This window comes from Anabrus simplex, chromosome 9 (genome assembly GCF_040414725.1).
Source record: "Anabrus simplex isolate iqAnaSimp1 chromosome 9, ASM4041472v1, whole genome shotgun sequence".
In the NCBI taxonomy this organism is placed as follows: Eukaryota; Metazoa; Arthropoda; class Insecta; order Orthoptera; family Tettigoniidae; genus Anabrus; species Anabrus simplex.
The window spans coordinates 20,969,427-20,990,122 of NC_090273.1; the positions used below are offsets into that span (position 1 = coordinate 20,969,427).

General features: G+C 40.8%; 1 protein-coding gene across 2 annotated transcripts in view; it reads right to left on the minus strand.

Moving 5' to 3' along the window:
- Window positions 1-20,696, minus strand: part of LOC136881173 (transforming growth factor beta regulator 1) — a 97,273-nt gene that overhangs the window by 15,746 nt on the left and 60,831 nt on the right. For both annotated transcript variants that reach the window (XM_067153839.2, XM_067153838.2), the window contains exon 5: window positions 397-542. In XM_067153839.2, coding sequence (XP_067009940.2) covers window positions 397-542 — 146 coding nt within the window. The remainder of the gene's footprint in view (window positions 1-396; window positions 543-20,696) is intronic.

Here is a 20,696-nt window from a genome sequence, read left to right on the forward strand (position 1 = left end):
ATTGCGTCTAGACTTCATAAACTCTACCCTGAAACATAAACAACTGAAGAGTGATAAAATTAAACTGTTAGTAGTTTTAATGTTTTATTGTTTTAATGAAAGTTTATAATCTCTCAGAGTGAATGATTCTAATGCTGCAGGGGATTTTCATTGATGTTAGTTTTAAGAGCCCCCATATTTATCACCTTTATTAATCATGTTTTTGTTTATCGACAGGCTAGCTACCATCCGTTACCACAAATAATCGAGAATCGCCTGCAAGTTTCCATTCCAACATTCTAGATTTAAAAAAAGGAAAAACCTGGATAGAACTAATCATACTAGTACACAAGGTATACATACTTGATGTTATATGCCCTATCCTGCTTGTATCAACAAATACATCTTTGGACTTACCTGGGAGACGATCCACCATCCAGCACTTTACATGTATAAACACACTTCTTTTCGGGGTCCCTCAGGCTGCCATAAACTCTTGTAGAACAGAAGCCCACTGGAAAAATAAACTCCTCTGTGTGGTAATCTGGACGGTCTGATACTACCTGAAAGTTTAAAGGGATGTTTCATTCAAGCAGTGCAACATGGATGGTTCATTGATCAGACTGCCTTAAGATGTTTCTCCTTAGTTAGCCAGATCTCGAACAGGGTGTTGCAACAAGATGAACACTGTGTGTATGTGTGTTACATGATAAAAAATTACAGTATCTTATATCTGTATACTAGCAGATGTTGCCCACCTTGATAGTGTAATGGTTAACACTATTAGCAATTCATGGTCACTGCCAGAAATTTAAGATTGGCAGGAGGGCTAGTACTGTAACTCAAGGTACATGTAACTCAATGAAACATTAATGATCTGCATTTAGGGCTGCTGGCCAGGTAGCAGATGATTTAAAAAGAGCTGGAAATTTATCAAACATTCCTTTGATAAATTATTCCAATCCCTAACTCATCTTCCTAAAATGAATGTTTGCCTCAATTTGTCCTCCCGAATTCCAAATTTATCATCATCCACTGAAGCTTATTTGTCTACTAATGTCATTGCATGCCATCCCTCCACCGACAGCTCAGAACATACTGCTTAGTCGAGCAGCTCGTCTCCTCACTCCCAAGTCTTCCCAGCCCAAAGTTTGCAATATTTCTGCAACTATTCTTTTATCAGAAATCATCTACAACAAATCGTACTGCCTTCCTTCCAGTTCTTACATCAAGTAATCCTGGTGCTGGTCCCACACACTGAAACCTTATTCTAATTGGTGTCTTACCAGAGATTTGTATGTCCTCTCTTGTACTTCCTTACTACAACTCCTAAACACCCTAATAACCACATGAAGGTCCGCCTCTGTAGCGTAATGATTAGTGTTACTAGCTGCCATCCTCGGGGGCTAAGGTTCAGTTCCCGGTACTGCCAGAAGTTTAAGAATGGCAGCAGGGCTGGTATTGGTTGAAATGGTACATGCAGCTCACCTCCATTGGGGGTGTGCCTGAAGAGAGCTGCACCACCGCAGGACGAGGACACGATTTTACCCTGTCCGACTCATTGCCTGAATGGTCAGCGTACTGGCCTTTGGTTCAGAGGGTCCCGGTTTCGATTCCCGGCTGGGTCGATGATTTTAACCTTCATTGGTTAATTCCAGTGGCTCGGGGGCTGGGTATTTGTGCTGTCCCCAACGTCCCTGCAACTCACACACCACACATAACACTATCCTTCACCACAATAACACGCAGATACCCTACACATGGCAGATGCCGCCCACCCTCATCGGAGGGTCTGCCTTACAAGGGCTGCACTCGGCTAGAAATAGCCACACGAAATTATTATTACCATAAGAAGAGCAGTAACCTTTATTCACAACCCCGTTAGTCTGATTAGCCTAATGAAGATCTTTCCTCATATTAAAACCCAGGTACTTAGTGATCCCCGTGAGGTACTTTCACCCTATCGACAAAGTAATCTAAACTGAGAGGACTCTTCTTCTTGGTGAAACTTGCAGCCTGTTTACCATCGTCTGCCGTCCATCTCGCAAAATTGTTGAGGTCTTTATGCAATAGCTCACAATCCTGTAATTTATTTACAACTCTGTACTGTATAACATCATCCACAAAAAAACCTGATCTATGATTCGAGTTCTTTACTCATATAATTTATATACATAAGAAAACATAAAGGTCCAATAATACTGACTTGTGGGACTCCCCTCCATTCTTAATTGTTACAGGATCAGGTAACACTTCAACTCCAACAACCCCATGGCACTACAGCCCCGAAGGGCCTTGGCCTACCAAGCGACCGCTGTCAGCCTGAAGGCTTGCAGATTACGAGCTGTCGTGTGGTCAGCACGACGAATCCTCTCAGCCGTTATTCTTGGCTTTCTAGACCGGGGCACCTATCTCACCGTCAGATAGCTCCTCAATTCTAATCATGTAGGCTGAGTGGACTTCGAACCAACCCTCAAAGCCAGGTAAAAACCCCCGATCTGGCCAGGAATCCAACCCGGGGCCTCCGAGTAAGAGGTAGGCACGCTACCCCTACGCTCTACCTACTCTAATTCTCAGAGTTCTATTTTCTAGAAAGTTATCTGCCCAATCAACCACTTTTTTATCTAGTCCAATAGCCCTTATTTTCGTCACCAGACTCCCATGATCTAGCCTATCATAAGCCTTAGATAGGTCAATAGTGATACAGTCCATTTGACTCCCTGAATCTAAATAAGCTGCTATATTTTGCTGCATCCTACAAGCTAAGCATCACGGGAATAACCTTTCCTAAACACGAACTGCCTTCTATCAAACCAGTTAGTAATTTCATAAACGTGTTTAAATCAGAAAAAAAAAAAAAAGCTTTCCCAAAGCTTACATGCAACATGCATCAAGTTGAATGACCTGTAATTATCTGCTTTATGTTTGTCACCTTTTTTCCTTTACATAGGGGCTACTCTTGCAACTCTCCATTCATTTGGTATAGCTCCTTTGTACGAATGGAAATGAAATAAGTACAGTATTTCAGATATGGCAGTGTATCCCAACCCATTGCCTTTAGCTTATCTCAGAAATCTTATCAATCCCAGCTGCTTTTCTAGCTTTCAACTTATGTATCATTTTGCAAATGTTTTTATTATTTTAGGTAAGTTTCGGTACTTCACATGTATTAGACACATTCTCATCCTGAAGTGCGACAGGATTCAGCTCTTTTTTTTTTTTTTTTTTTTGCTAGGGGCTTTACGTTGCACCGACACAGATAGGTCTTATGACGACGATGGGATAGGATAGGTCTAGGAGTTGGAAGGAAGTGGCCGTGGCCTTAATTAAGGTACAGCCCCAGCATTTGCCTGGTGTGAAAATGGGAAACCACGGAAAACCATCTTCAGGGCTGCCGACAGTGGGATTCGAACCCACCTATCTCCCGGATGCAAGCTCACAGCCCCGCGCCTCTACGCGCACGGCTAACTCGCCCGGTACAGGCTTCAGCAGCCGACACATTTCCTATCCTCGCCACTAGATGGGGGCTTCATTTATTTCATTCCTGATCCAGTCGGAAACAGGCTGTGGATTTTCATTTTCTCATCCTGGACATTATTGTCATATCCAAATATCTTCACATACTGCTGAGTGAATATTTCTGCCTTCTGTAAGTCCTCACATATACACTCCTACATTCCCTTTGTTCATTAATGATTCCTGGAACCTGTTTCTGCCTTAAAGTATCTATACATAACCTTCCATTTTTTCCTAAAATTTATGACTGCCTATTATATTTGCCATCATGTTGTTCTTAGCTGAATCGAGTAAGTGGCTGTGTGGCTTGGGTCATGTAACTACAAGCAGAGCCCTACATGGATGCGGATATCCATGAAACTAGTGTCTTGGCTGATGCAAACTGTATGGCAGTGTGGATAATTTTGCTGATAATTTCTAAATAATGAAGTTTATTAATTTTAACTCAGGTATACTCTTATTTTTACTTGTGGTTAAATGACCCTTGACAGTAGTATGGGAGAATGGTGATATACAAAGAGCTTTGAGACCATAAAGCCAAAAATCTAACCTATGCCCAACTGGCCCCTGCCTGCAATTAATGGAAGGAACAAGATCAATACGTCGGTAGTTGTCGCAAGAGAAATTCCTTCATAAACCTGTGACTGTGGGGGTTCTGATGCCAAGTGCCAGGTCTATTGTGTTATGTTAACAGATGTATCCGTTTCTATACTTTGGGCGTAATATACTGTAGTTAAATATTTACAATATCCGCGGATGTGAATAATATTTTGTATATCTGCACAGGGCTCTAGCTATTAGCTTGCATTCGGGAGACAGTGGGTTCGAACTCCACCGTCAGCAGGCTTCAAAACGGTTTTCCGTGGTTTACTATTTTTGAACTGGGCACCTTAATTAAGGCCATGGTTGCTTTTTTCCCCACTCCTATCCCACGTCACCACAAGACTCATCTGTTTCAGAGCAATGTGAAGCAACTGGTGAAAAAAAAATCTTAGTTGACTTTTTTTTTAAATTGGTTGCTAAATTCTGTTTTCTAGTAAGTTCCTTCAATCGCTACTTACTTCCACAATAATTCTTAGCTCTCTTTCTTACCTGCACCTTCTCTTTATGTCTCTATTCCTCTCATCTCCATTGGGGGTGGGGGTTGTGCCTGGGTACAGCTGCATCACCATAGCATAACGGTTAGCGTTGTCAGCTGCCATCCTCGGGGGCCCAGGTTCGATTCCCGGTACTGCCCGAAATTTAAGAATGGCAGAAGGGCTGGTGTGTGGTTGAAATGGTACAAGCAGTTCACCACCCTTGGGGGTGTGCCTGAAAAGAGCTGCGCCACCTCGGGATGAGGACACGAGTTTAATTACATAAGAACCTCGTTTATCCGGATATAGTGGGACCGGAACTGATCCGGATTATCGAAAACCCGGATAATCAGTAAAACTAAGAAATAAATACAGTACATGTTATACAACATATTAACATAAGTTGTACAGTAATACCTTTTTAAAATTGTACAAAAAAAATATAAGACCACTTTTCTTATATTTAGACACTGTTTTATGCACTAAAGTAATGTGTGAGCCTTTTCTGTTTTACATTTGTATAGTGTTTGCGCGCAGCATGATCAGGAATACGTTTTACTAACATCAGTTCTGCCGGTGTGGTTTCAGTCTGGGATTCTAAACAGGCTATCAGTTTGTCCAGCTGCACTGTTGCATCTCCAAGAGTCATTGTTTCTTCTGATGGAGTGCCGGTTTCGTTTTCGAATTCACCATCACCCTCGTCATTTCCTGCTGAGGAATAAGAGGCAATAATTTATTCATCCGTCATTATGCCGTAGCCTGAATTGCGGTAATTTTTTAACCAGTCATTTACGTCGTTCACATCTACGTCCAAGCATCTGGGAATGCGTGCAAATGTGTCAAGGAACTCAGAAGAGTCCATAGTTTCCCATTCTCAATTCCAGGCGAATGCTGGGGCGGTACCTTTGATAGACCGCGACTGACTTACTTCCAATTCCTGTCCTTAACTATCCTTGGTGGAAAAGACATTTAAGAAGAATCGATCTGTAAAAGAAATTCTGTACAAGTAAAAATAAATGTTTATTATTTTTGGTCCGGATAAACCAGAGATCCGGATTAATGAGGGCTGGATAAACGAGGTTCTTACGTACTTTACCTCGGGATGAGGTAAAGTGGTAGAGTGATGATGATGCTTGTTGTTTAAAGAAGCCTAACATCTAGGTTATCGGCCCCTAATGGTACGAAATGAGACTAAAAGTAATGACAATTTAAAAATTCATAATCCTTCATTGACCAGAATTCAAAAATGAGAGGACGAAGAATGAATGAATATGAAGTTAAAACAATCAGTGGATCAGACCTGCAATGTCCCACATTCCCAGAAACTAGCGTTAAACAATAGTATTACTGACCAAGGGACTGCTTCTAACGCATAATAATGAATTGATGATGCTTGTAGTCGAAATGGGTCCAAAATCCAGGTCATCGTCCCTTCATAATGGTACTTATCGTGAGGAAAGTAGACCCATGCTATTCGTCATCTTGCGGTACTAATCAAAAGTAGTGTAGAATCGCGGTATTCCACACATTATGGTACTATTTACAGGTAATGTAATGCACACATGGAACACAGACCTATGGTGTTTCGCACACTGCTGAGCTATTTACAGGCAACACAAACCTATGGCATTCCTCGCATACGTGGACTACCCACAGGGACCCGCACTATCCTGTGGTGTTCCTCACATAGTGGGTACTAAGCATAGGCAAGGCAGAACGATGGTGTCGCTCATATAGGGGTACAAATCACAGGTACTGTAAAATGCATCCTGAGCCACACACTGATGCTACTAATCACAAACCTATTTTGTACCTAACATAGTGGTACTATGCACAAATAAAAGCAACCTATGGTGTTCCCTGCATGATAGTACTAATTACAAGTAGTGTCATGGTTCTAATTTGATTAACCCTTGGTCGCCTCTTACGACAGGCAGGGGATACCGTGGGTGTATTCATCGTCTGTGTCCCCCAGCCACAGGGGGTCAGTGGTAGAGTATCTGCCTACAGATCCCAAGATCATGATTTCAATTTTGGCAAAGGTAGTCCGATTTTTGAAGGTCTGAAAAATTCCATTCGGTACTCTTGGTATGTAAAAGATCTCTGGTGACATGTTTGGTGTTTATCCAATAACATTAATTAAAATTCAGCCATTGATTGCCAAACAGAAATCTGTTTCTCTGCTATCAGGTAGAGAAAAACAGAATGCCTTCAAAATTTACACACAGGCAGTCTAGATGGCATAAAGTCAAAGTGCCTGCATAGGGGAGCTGAGGCCACATGATGATGGTTGTTGTTGTTATAGACACTAAGTGAGAAATAGCATACCACACTACACCATCCAGGAGCATACGTGAAGTGTGGAACATTATGTCAAGTTACAGGAGGAAAAAATGGTTCAACTTCTCTGGCATCTGTAGCAACTGGGTTTCATGATTATTTTTAGAGACTTGCACCACTAAATAAAACTATTCTGTCTTACGTGGACATGTTAAATGGCTAAGGTAAACTGGTTGTGTAACACCCTGAAAACATTCCAGAAACAAACCAGTGACTGTAAGAGATGGTGAAATTTATGTTCTAGCAGCTGTTACTGTAGATCTACGCATTAGTTCTCAGGATGTCGCAAGAGGAAGTGGCGCACATCAAGAAAGTGTACTATTAATTCTGAAACATTTTAAATTCCATGTCTCTCTCCATCAATTGAAGTGATTTGTCATGTATCATCCTTACTGATGACACTGTAGTGTGATTGCAGCAAAACGCTGATCATTTTACGACTGAAAAGGCCTGGAGAGCGTGAATACCTTCATATTCACAATTTGTGAAATTAATTCATGGTTCCCTTCCGGGAACTTAATTTTTGAATCCCCATTAGCTTTGCCACTTGAAACATCAATGCCCATGGAGAGTAAATGAGTGGGTAGAATAGTGGGGCAGCAACTCACAGGTCCCTGAATTCTAATAAGTATGGCATCTTCCTAACAAATGAACTTACCGAGCAAGTTAGCCATGTGGTTAGAGGCGCACAGCCCTGAGCTTGCATTCGGGAGATAGTCGGTTCAAACCCCAGTGTCAGAAGCCTGAAGATGGTTTTCCGTGTTTTCCCATTTTCACGCCAGGCAAATGATGGGACTGTACCTTAATTAAGGCCACGGGCACTTCCTTCCCACTCCTATCCCAACACCACCATAAGACCTACCTGTGTCGGTGCAACGTAGAGCAAATTGAAAAAATGAAAAAAGTATGAACTTCCATTGATGTCAAATGACACTCTGTTACAGCAAGATGGGTGCCCAGCTCACAGTGCAGAACACAGTACAGATTGTTTGACTAAATGTTTCCAGATCCATAGAATACGTGGAGAGGACATTGCACATCTCATAAGTTGGCCAGCAAGAAACTGGTTAGGGACAACGAAAGCCTAAAAGTACAACACAAAAGCAATGTGTTCATCACTGAGTATACTGTACATTCTTTCACATGAGTAATTTTAGTAAAGCCTAAATCCCCCATATATTACACCAATTTCTCATCAATACTCAGAACATTATTGCAGAATTCAGGGCAGCTGATGGTGGGATTCAAATCAAATAGGTTTCTTCTTCAAGCAATTATCAACAGATGTTGAGGATATTAACATTCCCATGGTTCCAACATCAGGCAGTAACAACTCTTTGTCTTCTGTAGACCATAGCAAGAGAGATTCTATATGCTTCAAGCCTCCTTCATTTTACCATCACCCATACATGCAATCTCTATGTTGTTCAAGTCTGGTATCTTCGGTTGCAAATATAAGATGAAAATCTCGGGCCTCTTCTGAAACCACACCTGAATGACTTGGGCTTGGTGCAACAGATGGTGATTCTGCCAGAAAATGAAACCTTGGGGACAATGTTCTGGAGCGAAAGGAAGCAACGCTTTCTCCAAAATATCAATATATTTAAAAGTGGTTAACTGACAATGGATATGGATACATTCCAACATGCCAGTGCCATCGTGAGAGGTCCAGTCCCAGCATGACATTCAAAAGCACCCTGACTTTTAATGCCGGTTCACATAATGTGGGGCATATCTTGTACCAGGCTTACAATAAATTCCGACAGGGCCTGCCAGTCAGTTGAGATGCATGTCTTGTCGGAAAAGATGACTCTTCCTCAATCTACATTCTCCCAACTGATGACAGAGGCTGCACAATCCACAGCATATTCTTCTGTCATGGCCTTCTTCCCAACAGTCCTCCTATTATGAAGATTATGACTCCTCAAACAGTGGATACGTCTGTGGATCAGAAGCAGAATGTAAGCCTCCATATCCCAAGATTGTGGGTTCAAACCCCTCAGACGTAGCTGGATTCTTGAAAGGCAGAAGATAGTCCAGTCGACACTTCATGTCATGCGACGTTGGCACGTAAAAGATCCCAGGTCATAAATTTGGTGTTCACCTGACAAAATTAATTAAAATCTCATCCAAAGATTGCCCAAGAGATATCCAATTTCTCTGCCACCTGGAAGAGCAAAACAGAACATCAAAATTAACGCGCAGGCAGCCGAGATGAAGTCAAATCAAATGCCTGTACATAGTAGCTGAGGTCATCATTGTCATCGTAACTTGTATTCAAATGCACATAAAATGAGGAATGGAAAAAGTGATTTCACATCAATAACAGTGAAACAGAATCACTGGAAGTGAAATGATGGTCTCATAGTGAAGGAACAGTGAGTCTTGGGATTGATTTCTGGCCAAGTGAGGGATTTTGACATGAATATGAGGGTGGGTGCAAGGTCCACTCAGCCTATGCGAGAACTGAAGAGGTACCGGCCCGGTGTCAAAAGCCAAGAATAACAGCCGAGAGGATTGGTTGCATGTGTCACCTTGTAATCCGCAGGCCTTCAGGCTAAGCAGGAGTTGTTTGTTACACCAAGGGCCACCAGGGCAGAAGCACCATGTTTTGTTTTTTTGCAAGTGAAATGTTATGCGAAAAAATAATAAACAATATATACAGTCACAGGAAGGTTCAGGAGAGAGCATGCCACTACTGAGCTGATCGGACACCCAGCACGAAGCCATACGTGTATTTCTTGTGCCATCATCTCCTTCTCAAACTAAACGTTACTTTGATGATGTTCAACAAGGTGTGTTCTACTTAGCATTCATTGTGACACTAGACCTTTGTATTTTTAATAATGAGATATGATAACAGTTGACTTACACTGACTACCAGTCCCAAGGTCTGCACCAACAAGTGAAATGAAATGATGCATGGCTTTTAGTGCCGGGAGTGTCCAAGGAAATGTTTGGCTCGCCAGGTGCAGGTCTTTTGATTTGACTCCCATAGGCGACCTGCACATCACGATGGGAATGAAATGATGACGAAGACGACACATACGCCCAGCCCCCATGCCAGAGAAATTAACCAATTATGGTTAAAGTTCTCGACCCTGCCAGGAATCGAACCCGGGACCCCTGTGACCAAAAGCCAGCACGCTAACCATTTAGCCATGGAGAAACAGTGCTTTGCATCCTGACTGGGACTTCAACAATATATTGTGTGCTATTACTTAGGGACCTTGTACACGATATAGGTTGGCGTGCAGATCAGGTTGGGAAGGTACCTGACCAGAATCATATGAATGTTCAGTTGCCAATTACCTGCTGCAGGCAACCTAAAGGCCATTTTCCAACAAGTCAGGTAGATCAGCAAATGTGTAGCCTACTTGCTCAGGTTGGAACCCCATCCGACGAAATTTCACACGAAGGTAACCTGCACTTGCTGATCTACCTACTGCTTGGAGCGAGTGATTTGATCTTTTCCCCGCTGCATATTTGGTGTGGTGCTGTAGTGTGCAAAATGACTGAAAATAAAGAAGAGGGTGAAGGGAAGAAAAAATACATTCAACTCAAGCGTTTGTGGAATGTCAAGAGTGAAGTGTAAAAATACAAGCAAGTACTCGTGCAACACGTGAACAGTAAAGTTTTGGTGTACAAGAAGCAAATAACATTTGGAATTTACATGCTACCTATTTTGGTGAAATGTTCAAAATGGAAACATCTTTAGAATACTGAAATTGACTGGGACCTACTCCTCTAGTTTCAGATACTATTACCTTCTCACAAATAAAAAAGTCTTATACTGTCCTCCTTTTCAATACAAAAAAAAAAAAAATCTATATTAGACGGGATAATGTAACATGTATATCAAAGACGGCTATGAAACCAACAAAGTCACTGGAGTAGTTTTTGTGACTTGACATCAGACTACGATACAGTTAAGCACTGTATACTGCTTCGTAAAGTGCACAGTATAACTAAGGACTATAAACTCACCCAAATGATTGAGTGCTTTCTACAGAACAGAAGGCTTTTTTGTTGAATTCCAAGGCCAGAGGAGTAGATGGAAGAACTTAAAGAATGGCCTTCCACAAGGGAGTGTGCTAGCTCCTATACTCTTCAACATTTACACCAATGATCAGCCTCGCCCACAAGGGATAAAGAGCTTTATTTTATGCAGATGATGTCGCTCTGGCAGCTCAAGAGGAAACGTATGAACTTGCTGAAGAGAAGCTCTCCCATGCTCTACAAATTCTAAGTGGTTATTACCAAGAGAACCAACTAAAGCCAAACCCATCAAAAACACAAGTCTGTGCCTTCTACCTGAAAAATCGACAGACAGCAAGAAAATTGCAAGTGATTTGGGAAGGTAAAATATTAGAACACTGCTTCACTCCCAAACATCTAGGAGTAACCCTTGACCGAGCACTAACCTACAGAACACACTGTGTGAACACGAAAAGGAAGGTTTTTGCATGGAACAATATTATCCGGAAATTATCGGGTTCAACCTGTCGGGAGGGGGGGCCACATCCTCTCCTTTTAAGAACTTCAATAGCTCTTTGTTATTCAGCAGCAGAATATGCCTGCCCTGTCTGGTGTAGATCTAGTCATGCTAATCAAGGGGATGTTGCCTTAAATGAGACCTGAAGACTCATTACAGGATGTCTGAGATCCACATCACTTGATAAAGTTTATTGTCTAGCAGGTATCCCACCTCTAGATATTCGCCGTGAGTGTGCATCCAGACTGGAGAAATCTAAAGCACTGAACCTGATGACCCATACTTTATATGGGTACCAACCAATAACCCAACAGCTCAAGTCAAGGAAAAGCTTTCTCCATACAACTGAAAGCCTCACTGAACCACCATCGAACTTCAGAGTGAATTCATGGCATTGCAGATCCAGCCACCTTGCAGAATGGATGATGCCTTCCGAAAGATTTCCTTCAGGCCACAAGCAGAGCTGGACAACATGCAAGACGCTCAACAGGTTGCGTTCAGGAGTTGGAAGAACAAAGACTAACAAGAGAAAGTGGGGTTTTGTCTGACTCGACTCTATGTGAATGTGGTGAAGAACAGACAATGAGCCATCTTCTTGTTTGTAACTTGTGTCCAACTACTTGCTCTCTCCAGAATGTGAATTAGCCGCATATTGGTCTCACCACATTTAATTACATTTGTATTTATGTAGAGCTTAATCACATCGTTACCTGGCATCATCAGAAATAATTAATGGTTATAGTACCAGACTTGTTATTGTCCTGATATTATTGTAGGATATAATGTATGTTTCTGACACAATTAAATAAATAAAATGTAACATGGTTCAGCCTATCCAAAGACCATTTTCAGTAGGAGCTAAAATATTACATATATATGCAAACAAATAAAAACACTGAAAAATGTGTGGAATTAAAAGACAATGTTCATGATTAACATATTAAAAACACATGTGAATGCTGAGGTAGAAAAATCCTCTCATCTAAAAACCCTTCTGGTAAACATAAAAATCCTTTTTAAAAGTGGAAATCTGTTTTGCGCGACGTAGTGAGACCGTCAATCAGGGGATAATGAGTGTGCATCATTTGCAATGGGTAAAAGGGAGGAAAGAACGTGTAACCCGCTGCTAGCAACACACATGTTTAGTGTCAATAGGGACATGAGACTGACAAGGTCGTACCACTCAAGACGTCAGTCTTCGAACGAGTAAGTTTTGATTGAGCCTAAATCCTTTTCTTTCTTTTCATGTAATATTTTTGTGTTTTTTTGTTTCACCCATTCATTCCTCCCTTTTCCCATTGCAGATGACGCGCACTCATTATCCCCTTATCGACGGTCTCAGTACGTCGTGCCGCCTCACAGATGTCCACTTTTAAAAAGGATTAGCAAGTTTTATGTTAACCAGAAGAGTTTTTAGACGAGAGGATTTTTCTACCTTGACATTCACATGTGTTTTTAATATGTTAATCATAATCATTGTCTTTTAATTCAACACATTTTTCAATGTTTTTATTTGTTTGCACATATATGTAATATTTGAGCTTCTACTGAAGATGACCTTTAGATAGGCTGAAACATGTTTAGACATTATCTCATCTAATATAGATGGTTTATTGTATTGAAAAGGAGGACAGAATAAGACTTTTTTATTTATTTTTAAAGTGATAACCGTCAATACGGAATGAGATTGATAACATGCAACAATTACCTTCCTAGTACTTGTTTGCACGTTAACTTTTTGCCTGAAACTCCGCTAAGCCTGCTTTTGTCAGCATGACCTACATAGTGTACGAGGTCCCTTGTTTCTGCCACTGTACAGTGGCTGTGATTCACACCATGACTGCCTCAAAAGGATTCTAACTTTAACAAAAAATAAAACAGACAAATTCACATGTAAAAACTCAAATTCCTTCCCTGAAATACTCACAACCTCAGCGGTCCAAAAAAGCATAATTGTTTCCCATATATTAACACTACAGGATGAACTAACAAATCCCAATCAAAAGACTATGATAACAAAAACAAAAAAATGAATATATGGAAGGGATCTAACTACCATTTGTTACATCTACAAAGGGATTTCATGGGAAGCTTTGCTCATGCTACAACACCAGTGAAATACTATGACTACAGGAAGATTTCAGCACCATTTCAGTTTCTTTGGTCCGTATTAGCACAACAGTTCCTATACTCCACTGTAATATGGATATTCCAGTCATCAAAGTAATTAACTAGAATTTCTTGACTGCCAAGAGTCCATCCAGAGTTCCCATAATTTTTAAATGAGTTTCAAATTATTTTTAATATAATATCTTAAAATAATAACAACTAGGACTTGGAAATTCAGTAAAATTCTTCTTTTTCTTTCCCCCTGAGTGTACACCCACCATAATATATGTTAACTGCAGGTCACTGTAGGCCAGAAAATGGTGAGTTTTATTTGTCCCCTTTTCTGACCTATTAGTCCTTTTTTTTTAAAGTCTTAACAGCTTGTATTTTGCAACTTCATCTCCTTTCGTCTACATTTTTAATGCCTAATCTCATTTTGAATCTTATCAGTTCATCACCTCTTGAACATCTTTACTGTAGTAAATAAATACAGGGGGTTACAATAAAACTTTCGCTAGTTGAGAAGGCCCCCATGGAAAAACGAGTGGTCGTGGGACAATTGAACTTGGTGGAAACATTAGTAAAGATATGCAGAAGAGAAATAACGAATAAACAAATGAAAGAAACATATTCAATGTGACGACCATCTTCATCCACGACAGCCTGGAACACTAGAGACTGCTCTAATGCTGCCCGAAACATCTCAGGTGGGATGTTGGCTACCTCCCTCGCTGCGCTCATCTTCAATCTCCGACGTGTGTTAGTGTCCTGTTGATAAACCCTATCCTTCAGGTAATCCCACAACCAGAAATCACATGGGTTCAAATCTGGTGATCTTGGTGGCCAGGCAGTGTGGAACGATCAGCCAATGATTCGGACTTCTCCACATGTGTTACAGAGTAACCGAGTGACCTCATAAGCAATGTGAGGTGGAGCTCCATTGTACATCAAAACAGCTGAGTCCAAAGCACCTCTCTCCCGTAGAGCAGGGATCACATGTTGGCGAAGCAGATCACAGAAATGTGTTCCGTTCATGCTGCATGTCCTTGGTCCTTTGGGGTCCCAGTTCTTCAAAGAAAAATGGACCAATTATGAACTGTGCCATGAAGCCACACCACAAAGTGATGCATGCATTCACTATGCAGGGGAACTTCATGAACGTTCGTTCGCCGTTATGATTCCCAAATGCGACAATCGTGAGTGCTTCAACACTCCATAAAATGTTCCATGGCCACATGTCACCAACCTGAACCCTTGCAAGAAATGTAAGAGCAAAGTCTACTTGAATGTCTGCATCACATGGCAACAGTTGGTGAGTAGGATAAAATTTGTATGGATACAATTTTACAATTGTTCGCAGCACTTTTTGAACAGTGGACCATGGAACATTCAGCTGTCATTACACAGCTTGTGCACTGCTTGAAGATCGCACAATGCGTCCAGCATTCGCAGCCATGGAAACAGTAACTTCACCAATTTGTCGCGCAATTGGCTATTGGCCTCTCCCAGGAGCAATTCCCAAATCGCCAGTTAATTCAAACTTCCAAATAATGTTCTTCAACCCCAGTATGGAAAGAAGACCTCTCCATATTCCCTTAATGCATCCATACTCGTGAAGAGCAGCAGCACTATTGCTGTTGTTTTGATAAAACAGTTTTACGAGTAAAGAAGCCCTGCTCACCTTGTCCAGACCCATGTTGACTATCTGCAACTGTAATGCACACTGATGCTTGTGTTTCAACCTTACGTCACTGTACCAGTACTGGCGCCTAACGGCAAATCATGACACTAACAATACTAATATCGCAAATTCTGCAGCGCACAGTCTGAACATCATTCCTATAAAGTTGGGTACCCATACGGTACATAGCTTTCCACCTACACTGACTCAAGGAACAAAAGTTTAATTATAACCACCCTGTATATCTGAACCATCTCTGAAAAGACAGAAAAACATTCTTGGATGATTGAAGAATATATAACCAAACAGCAGGTATCTGCAAAGATCGAAAGTCAGATAAGGTCAGATAAGAGGGTAGGGGTAGGAAGGTTATATTCAGACTTTATATTTGACTTCAGTCTGGAAAGCCAGACCGTTAAAATGCCTAAAGTGAGGCCTAGTAAAACTTATTTTTTGTGAGAGCTTGTGTCTGATTTTGGAGTGGAGGTGTTTTCTACTGATGGAAGTAATTTTTTCTGCAAATAGTGAAAGTTAATGCAGAAAACCCAACAGAATTTGGGCGTGAGAAACACGAGTAAGTAAATTTGAGATAAGGAACCGTAGTCCTGAAAGACTCGAGTCAAAAGTTATTAATAATCCAAGTTGTTTAACGTCCGTCCGTTCTTAACAGATGCCGGGGTGTCGGAATTTCGTCCCGCAGTAGTTCTTTAACGTGCCGGAAGCCAATGACATGGGGTTGTCACCTTTAAATATCCTTAAAAGCCACCAACCTCAGTCGGGTTTGAACCTGTTAACTTGGGATTAGTAGACCAACGCCGTATCCACTACACCACTGCGGCCGGCAGTCGAAAGTTAAAGCGAAAAACGGTCGTATACCTCCGACTGTACTGTACACTACATGTGATAAGAGTACAATAGGGAGACAATCCCGACGAGCAGAAGAGGCTAGGATAATAACTCAACGACTCCAATGCAGACGGCATACTGTGTACTGACGTGATCGGTGTGCGATGTCTGTACTGTAGGCTTCAGTCTGTGCTTACGAGTTGAAGTGATACATCGATCAGCCCTATCCAAATGGAATTGTACCTGGTTAAGAAACTTGCAGATAAATGAGTAGAATTCTGCTTAACTTTTGACTTGATCGTTTCCAGAATATGGTTCCTTATCTCAAATTGATCAATTTGGCGTCGTCCATCATCCCTGAAAGTTTGTAACATCATCACGGATACGCCCTGTAGAGTTCTGTGCTCTGTTCAATTTTGTTTCTCAGCACCAGCATCTGTCTGTTGTATGAACAGCATTTTCTGAACTAAGGAACGAGTTGGCTATGCAGTTTGGGTGGCGTAGCTGTGAGCTTGCATTCAGGAAATAGTCTACTTGAATCCACTGTTGGCAGCCTTGAAGATGGTTTCCCATTTTCAGACTGTACCTTACTGAAGGCCACAGTTGCTTGCTTCCCAGTCCTAGCCTTGTTCTCTCCCACTGTCAATTTAAGACCCGTATGAGTTGGTGCGTCATAAAACAAAGACTAAAGAGAGAGTTCATGGCATGTAAAACCGACTGATTTTTAAGCCTAAACACCAACCTTCTAACCATTCAGTGCTTGACGTGCGGCCTTACTTAGTATAAGGGCTACTTCATACCCTTGTCAGTTTCACATCCAGAGTATAAGATAATTTCCCCATCACTGAAGTTTACCATACCCAATCCATCTGGCCTCACTGATGTTCCAAGATATGCAGACCAGTCATAAAACTTGTGTAATACTTGTGCAGATATCCCAATATCCCACTCTGTCGTAAAGACTTAACACTCCCATGTTACAATTCGGGAAATAGTTTTTGCACTAAATATCGATCCAGCATCAGCCTCTGGATGGCTTTTCGGACTTCCTCAAACACAGTCATTTTAAGATCCAACACTCTTATGCTGTTGCTAACCATCATCCAATCATTACAATTGCCACAAGTGCCTGATGAACTCGCTGTTCAATCAATCACTACTGATCTGCATTTAGGGCAGTCGCCCAGGTGGCAGATTCCCTATCTGTTGTTTTCCTAGCCTTTTCTTAAATGATCACAAAGAAATTGGAAAATTATTGAACATTTCCCTTGGTAAGTTAATCCAATCCCTAACTCCCCTTCCTATAAATGAATATTTGCCCCAATTTGTCCTCTTGAATTCCAACTTTATCTTCATATTGTGATCTTTCCTACTTTCAAAGACACCACTCAAACTTATCCGTCTACTGATGTCCTCCCACGCCATCTCTCCACTGACAGCTCGGAACTTACCACTTAATTGAGCAGCTCATCTCCTTTCTCCCAAATCTTTCCAGCCCAAACTTTGCAACATTTTTGTAACGCCACTCTTTTGTCGGAAATCACCCAGAACAAATCGAGCTGCTTTTCTTTGGATTTTTTCCAGTTCTTGAATCAAGTAATCCTGGTGAGGTTCCCATACACTGGAACCATACTCTAGTTGGGATCTTACCAGAGACTTATATGCCCTCTCCTTTACATCCTTACTACAACCCCTAAATACCCTCATAACCATGTGCAGAGATCTGTACCCTTTATTGCCAATCAAATTTATGTGATTACCCCAATGAAGGTCTTTTCTTATATTAACACCTAGGTACTTACAATGATCCCCAAAAGGAACTTTCACCCCATCAATGCAGTAATTAAAACTGAGAGGACTTTTCCTATTTGTGAAACTCACAACCTGACTTTTAACCCCATTTATCACCATACCATTGCCCACCGTCCATCTCACAACACTATCGAGGTCACCCTGCAGCCGCTCACAATCTTGTAACTTATTTATTACTCTGTACAGAATAACATCATCTGCAAACAGCCGTATCTCTGATTCCACTTCTTTTCACATATCATTGATATATGTAAGAAAACATAAAGGTCCAATAATACTGCCTTGAGGAATTCCCCTCTTAATTATTAAAGGGTCAGATAAAGCTTCGCCTACTCTAGTTCTCTGAGTTCTATTTTCTAGAAACATAGCCACCCATTCAGTCACTCTTTTGTCAAGTCCAATTGCACTCATTTTTGCCAGTAGTCTTCCATGATCTACCCTATCAAATGCCTTAGATAGGTCAATCGCAATACTGTCCATTTGGCCTCCTGAATCCAGGATATCTGCTATATCTTGCTGAAATCCTATAAGCTGAGCTTCAGTCGAATAACCTTTCCTAAACCCAAACTGCCTTCTGTCAAACCAGTTATTAATTTTGCAAACATGTCTAATATAATCAGAAAGAATGCTTTCCCAAAGCTTACATACAACGCATGTCAAACTGACTGGCCTGTAATTTTCAGCTTTATGTCTATCACCCTTTCCTTTATACACAGGGGCTACTATAGCAACTATCCATTCATTTGGTATAGCTCCTTCAACCAAACAATAATCAAATGAGTATTTCAGATATGGTATTATATCCCAACCCATTGTCTTTAGTATATCCCCAGAAATCTTATCAATTCCAGCTGCTTTTCTAGTTTTCAACTTTTGTATCTTACTGTAAATGTCATTGTTATCATTGTTATCTTTAGTATTACTCACATCCCCTATCTGGACAGTGATGATCATGGAGTAATCTTTCCTATTTCATGTTCCCCAAATCAGAGTTGCCGTATCATGGATGTCAAACCACTATCGGAGGTTCTGGACCCAGGGTTATCTTCTTGGCAAAAATCCATATTTCCTTTACAAACCCCCTTTATGATCACTTGTATCAGGCCGTATTTATCATTTCAGATGATGTGACTACAATAAGGAGCTTCCGTGGCTCAGGTGGCAATGTGCTAACCTCTCACCACTGGGTTCTGTGGTGCAATTCCCGGTCACTACATGCGAGATTTGTGCTGAACAAAGCAGAGGCAGAACAGGTTTTTCTCCGGATAATCTGGTTTTACCTATCATCTTTCATTCCAGCAACACTTTCTAATATTATTCCATCAGTTAATCATTAATCATTGCCCCAGAGAAATACGACAGGCTTCAGCAGTTAGCACAATTCCTATCCTCGCCGCTAGATGGATCTTCATTCATTCCTTTCCTGACCCACTCGAATGACTGGAAACAGTCTGAGGATTTTTATGGCCAAAATAAATCGCTTCCCTGTGTTTTGCCAGAGATAAGACTTCACATGATTCTCCAGCGTGACGGAATACCGCCTCAACATTCTGTGATACATCTACATTTCAAAGGCGTGCCATCGGTTCACACAAGATGTTTTAATTTCAGAAACACATTTCATGGAATGCCGATACACTCATATCCCAATCCTGCGTCATCTTTAAAAGATACAAAATAGTTTAATTTCTATACTCAGTGACTGACAACTTGCTTCAACATTTAAAAGAGGTGGTGTAAGAAAGCAAGTGCCAGATTATGGTCTGAGTCTGAGTTGCCATCTCTCACTACTTGGACACCTTGAATAATGCTGAATTACTGTTTTCTTAGCCTGCTGCTCTGGATGATAACATCATACTTATGCTGTTCATCAAACTTGTAGCAAGCACCATCTCAAACTGCCTGTAATATGTTTCACCTAATGACTGCAGAACTTCCTCTTTGCTTTCTGAAAATCTCCTACAATATTCTTTACATCATGCAATAGATGTACATCTCTCCATTTCTCCGTTTCTGTTTCCTTTTTCTCACTGAACATTCTTGTATTCCATTTTTATAGTTGGTAGTCTAAAAAAAGTGTTTGGTAGCTTCCATATGGTGCTGGTTTTATACAGAATGTTCTGTTTCTGTGCTGGACTACAAATGTCCACTGTCAAATTTCTTTCTTGAAGAGCATTTATTATCCAAGCTTAAAAGACCATGCCCCAATATACTTTGTTAATAAGATAAAAATCGGTAAGAAATTAATTTTGTTTTTCATTAACATGGTAGGGATTGGGAAAATAATCTCAACTTAGCCTTTTCAGGGAGTGGGAAATAAAGATAAGATTTAAACTGAGATATGAATACCACTTTCCTAATTAGGGATGTCAATGATATTTAAACCTGATGCAAACTGTAACTAGCCTACTTCTAATACTGAATATGGTATTTTTGTAATGTTCTTTTTCTTCAAGTAGATAAAGAATTAAAAAGAGGAAATTATCAGCTTGCACACTCTTCTGAATGTAACTCTCCCGCTTTAGCTTTAGATATTTGTATCAATGTCAGTAGAACATACAACTATGATAACCCTCATTGATTTCCAGGTTATCAGTTTAAGTTTCACTAAAAACTTTTACTGTTTTCAGAGATTGCAAAGTACTGGAATTTCGTTTCAGAGGAGTTCTTTTATATGCTAGTAAATATACCCATGTGAGGCTGGCATATTTAAGCATCTTGAACTAGGAACAAACTCGCAAACTTGGACTCGGAAGGTCGCTATTGTACCATGAGTCATTTAGCCTGGCAGAAGGGAACTGCATTTGTCCACTAACCATACAGAATGACTGAAGAAAAGTAA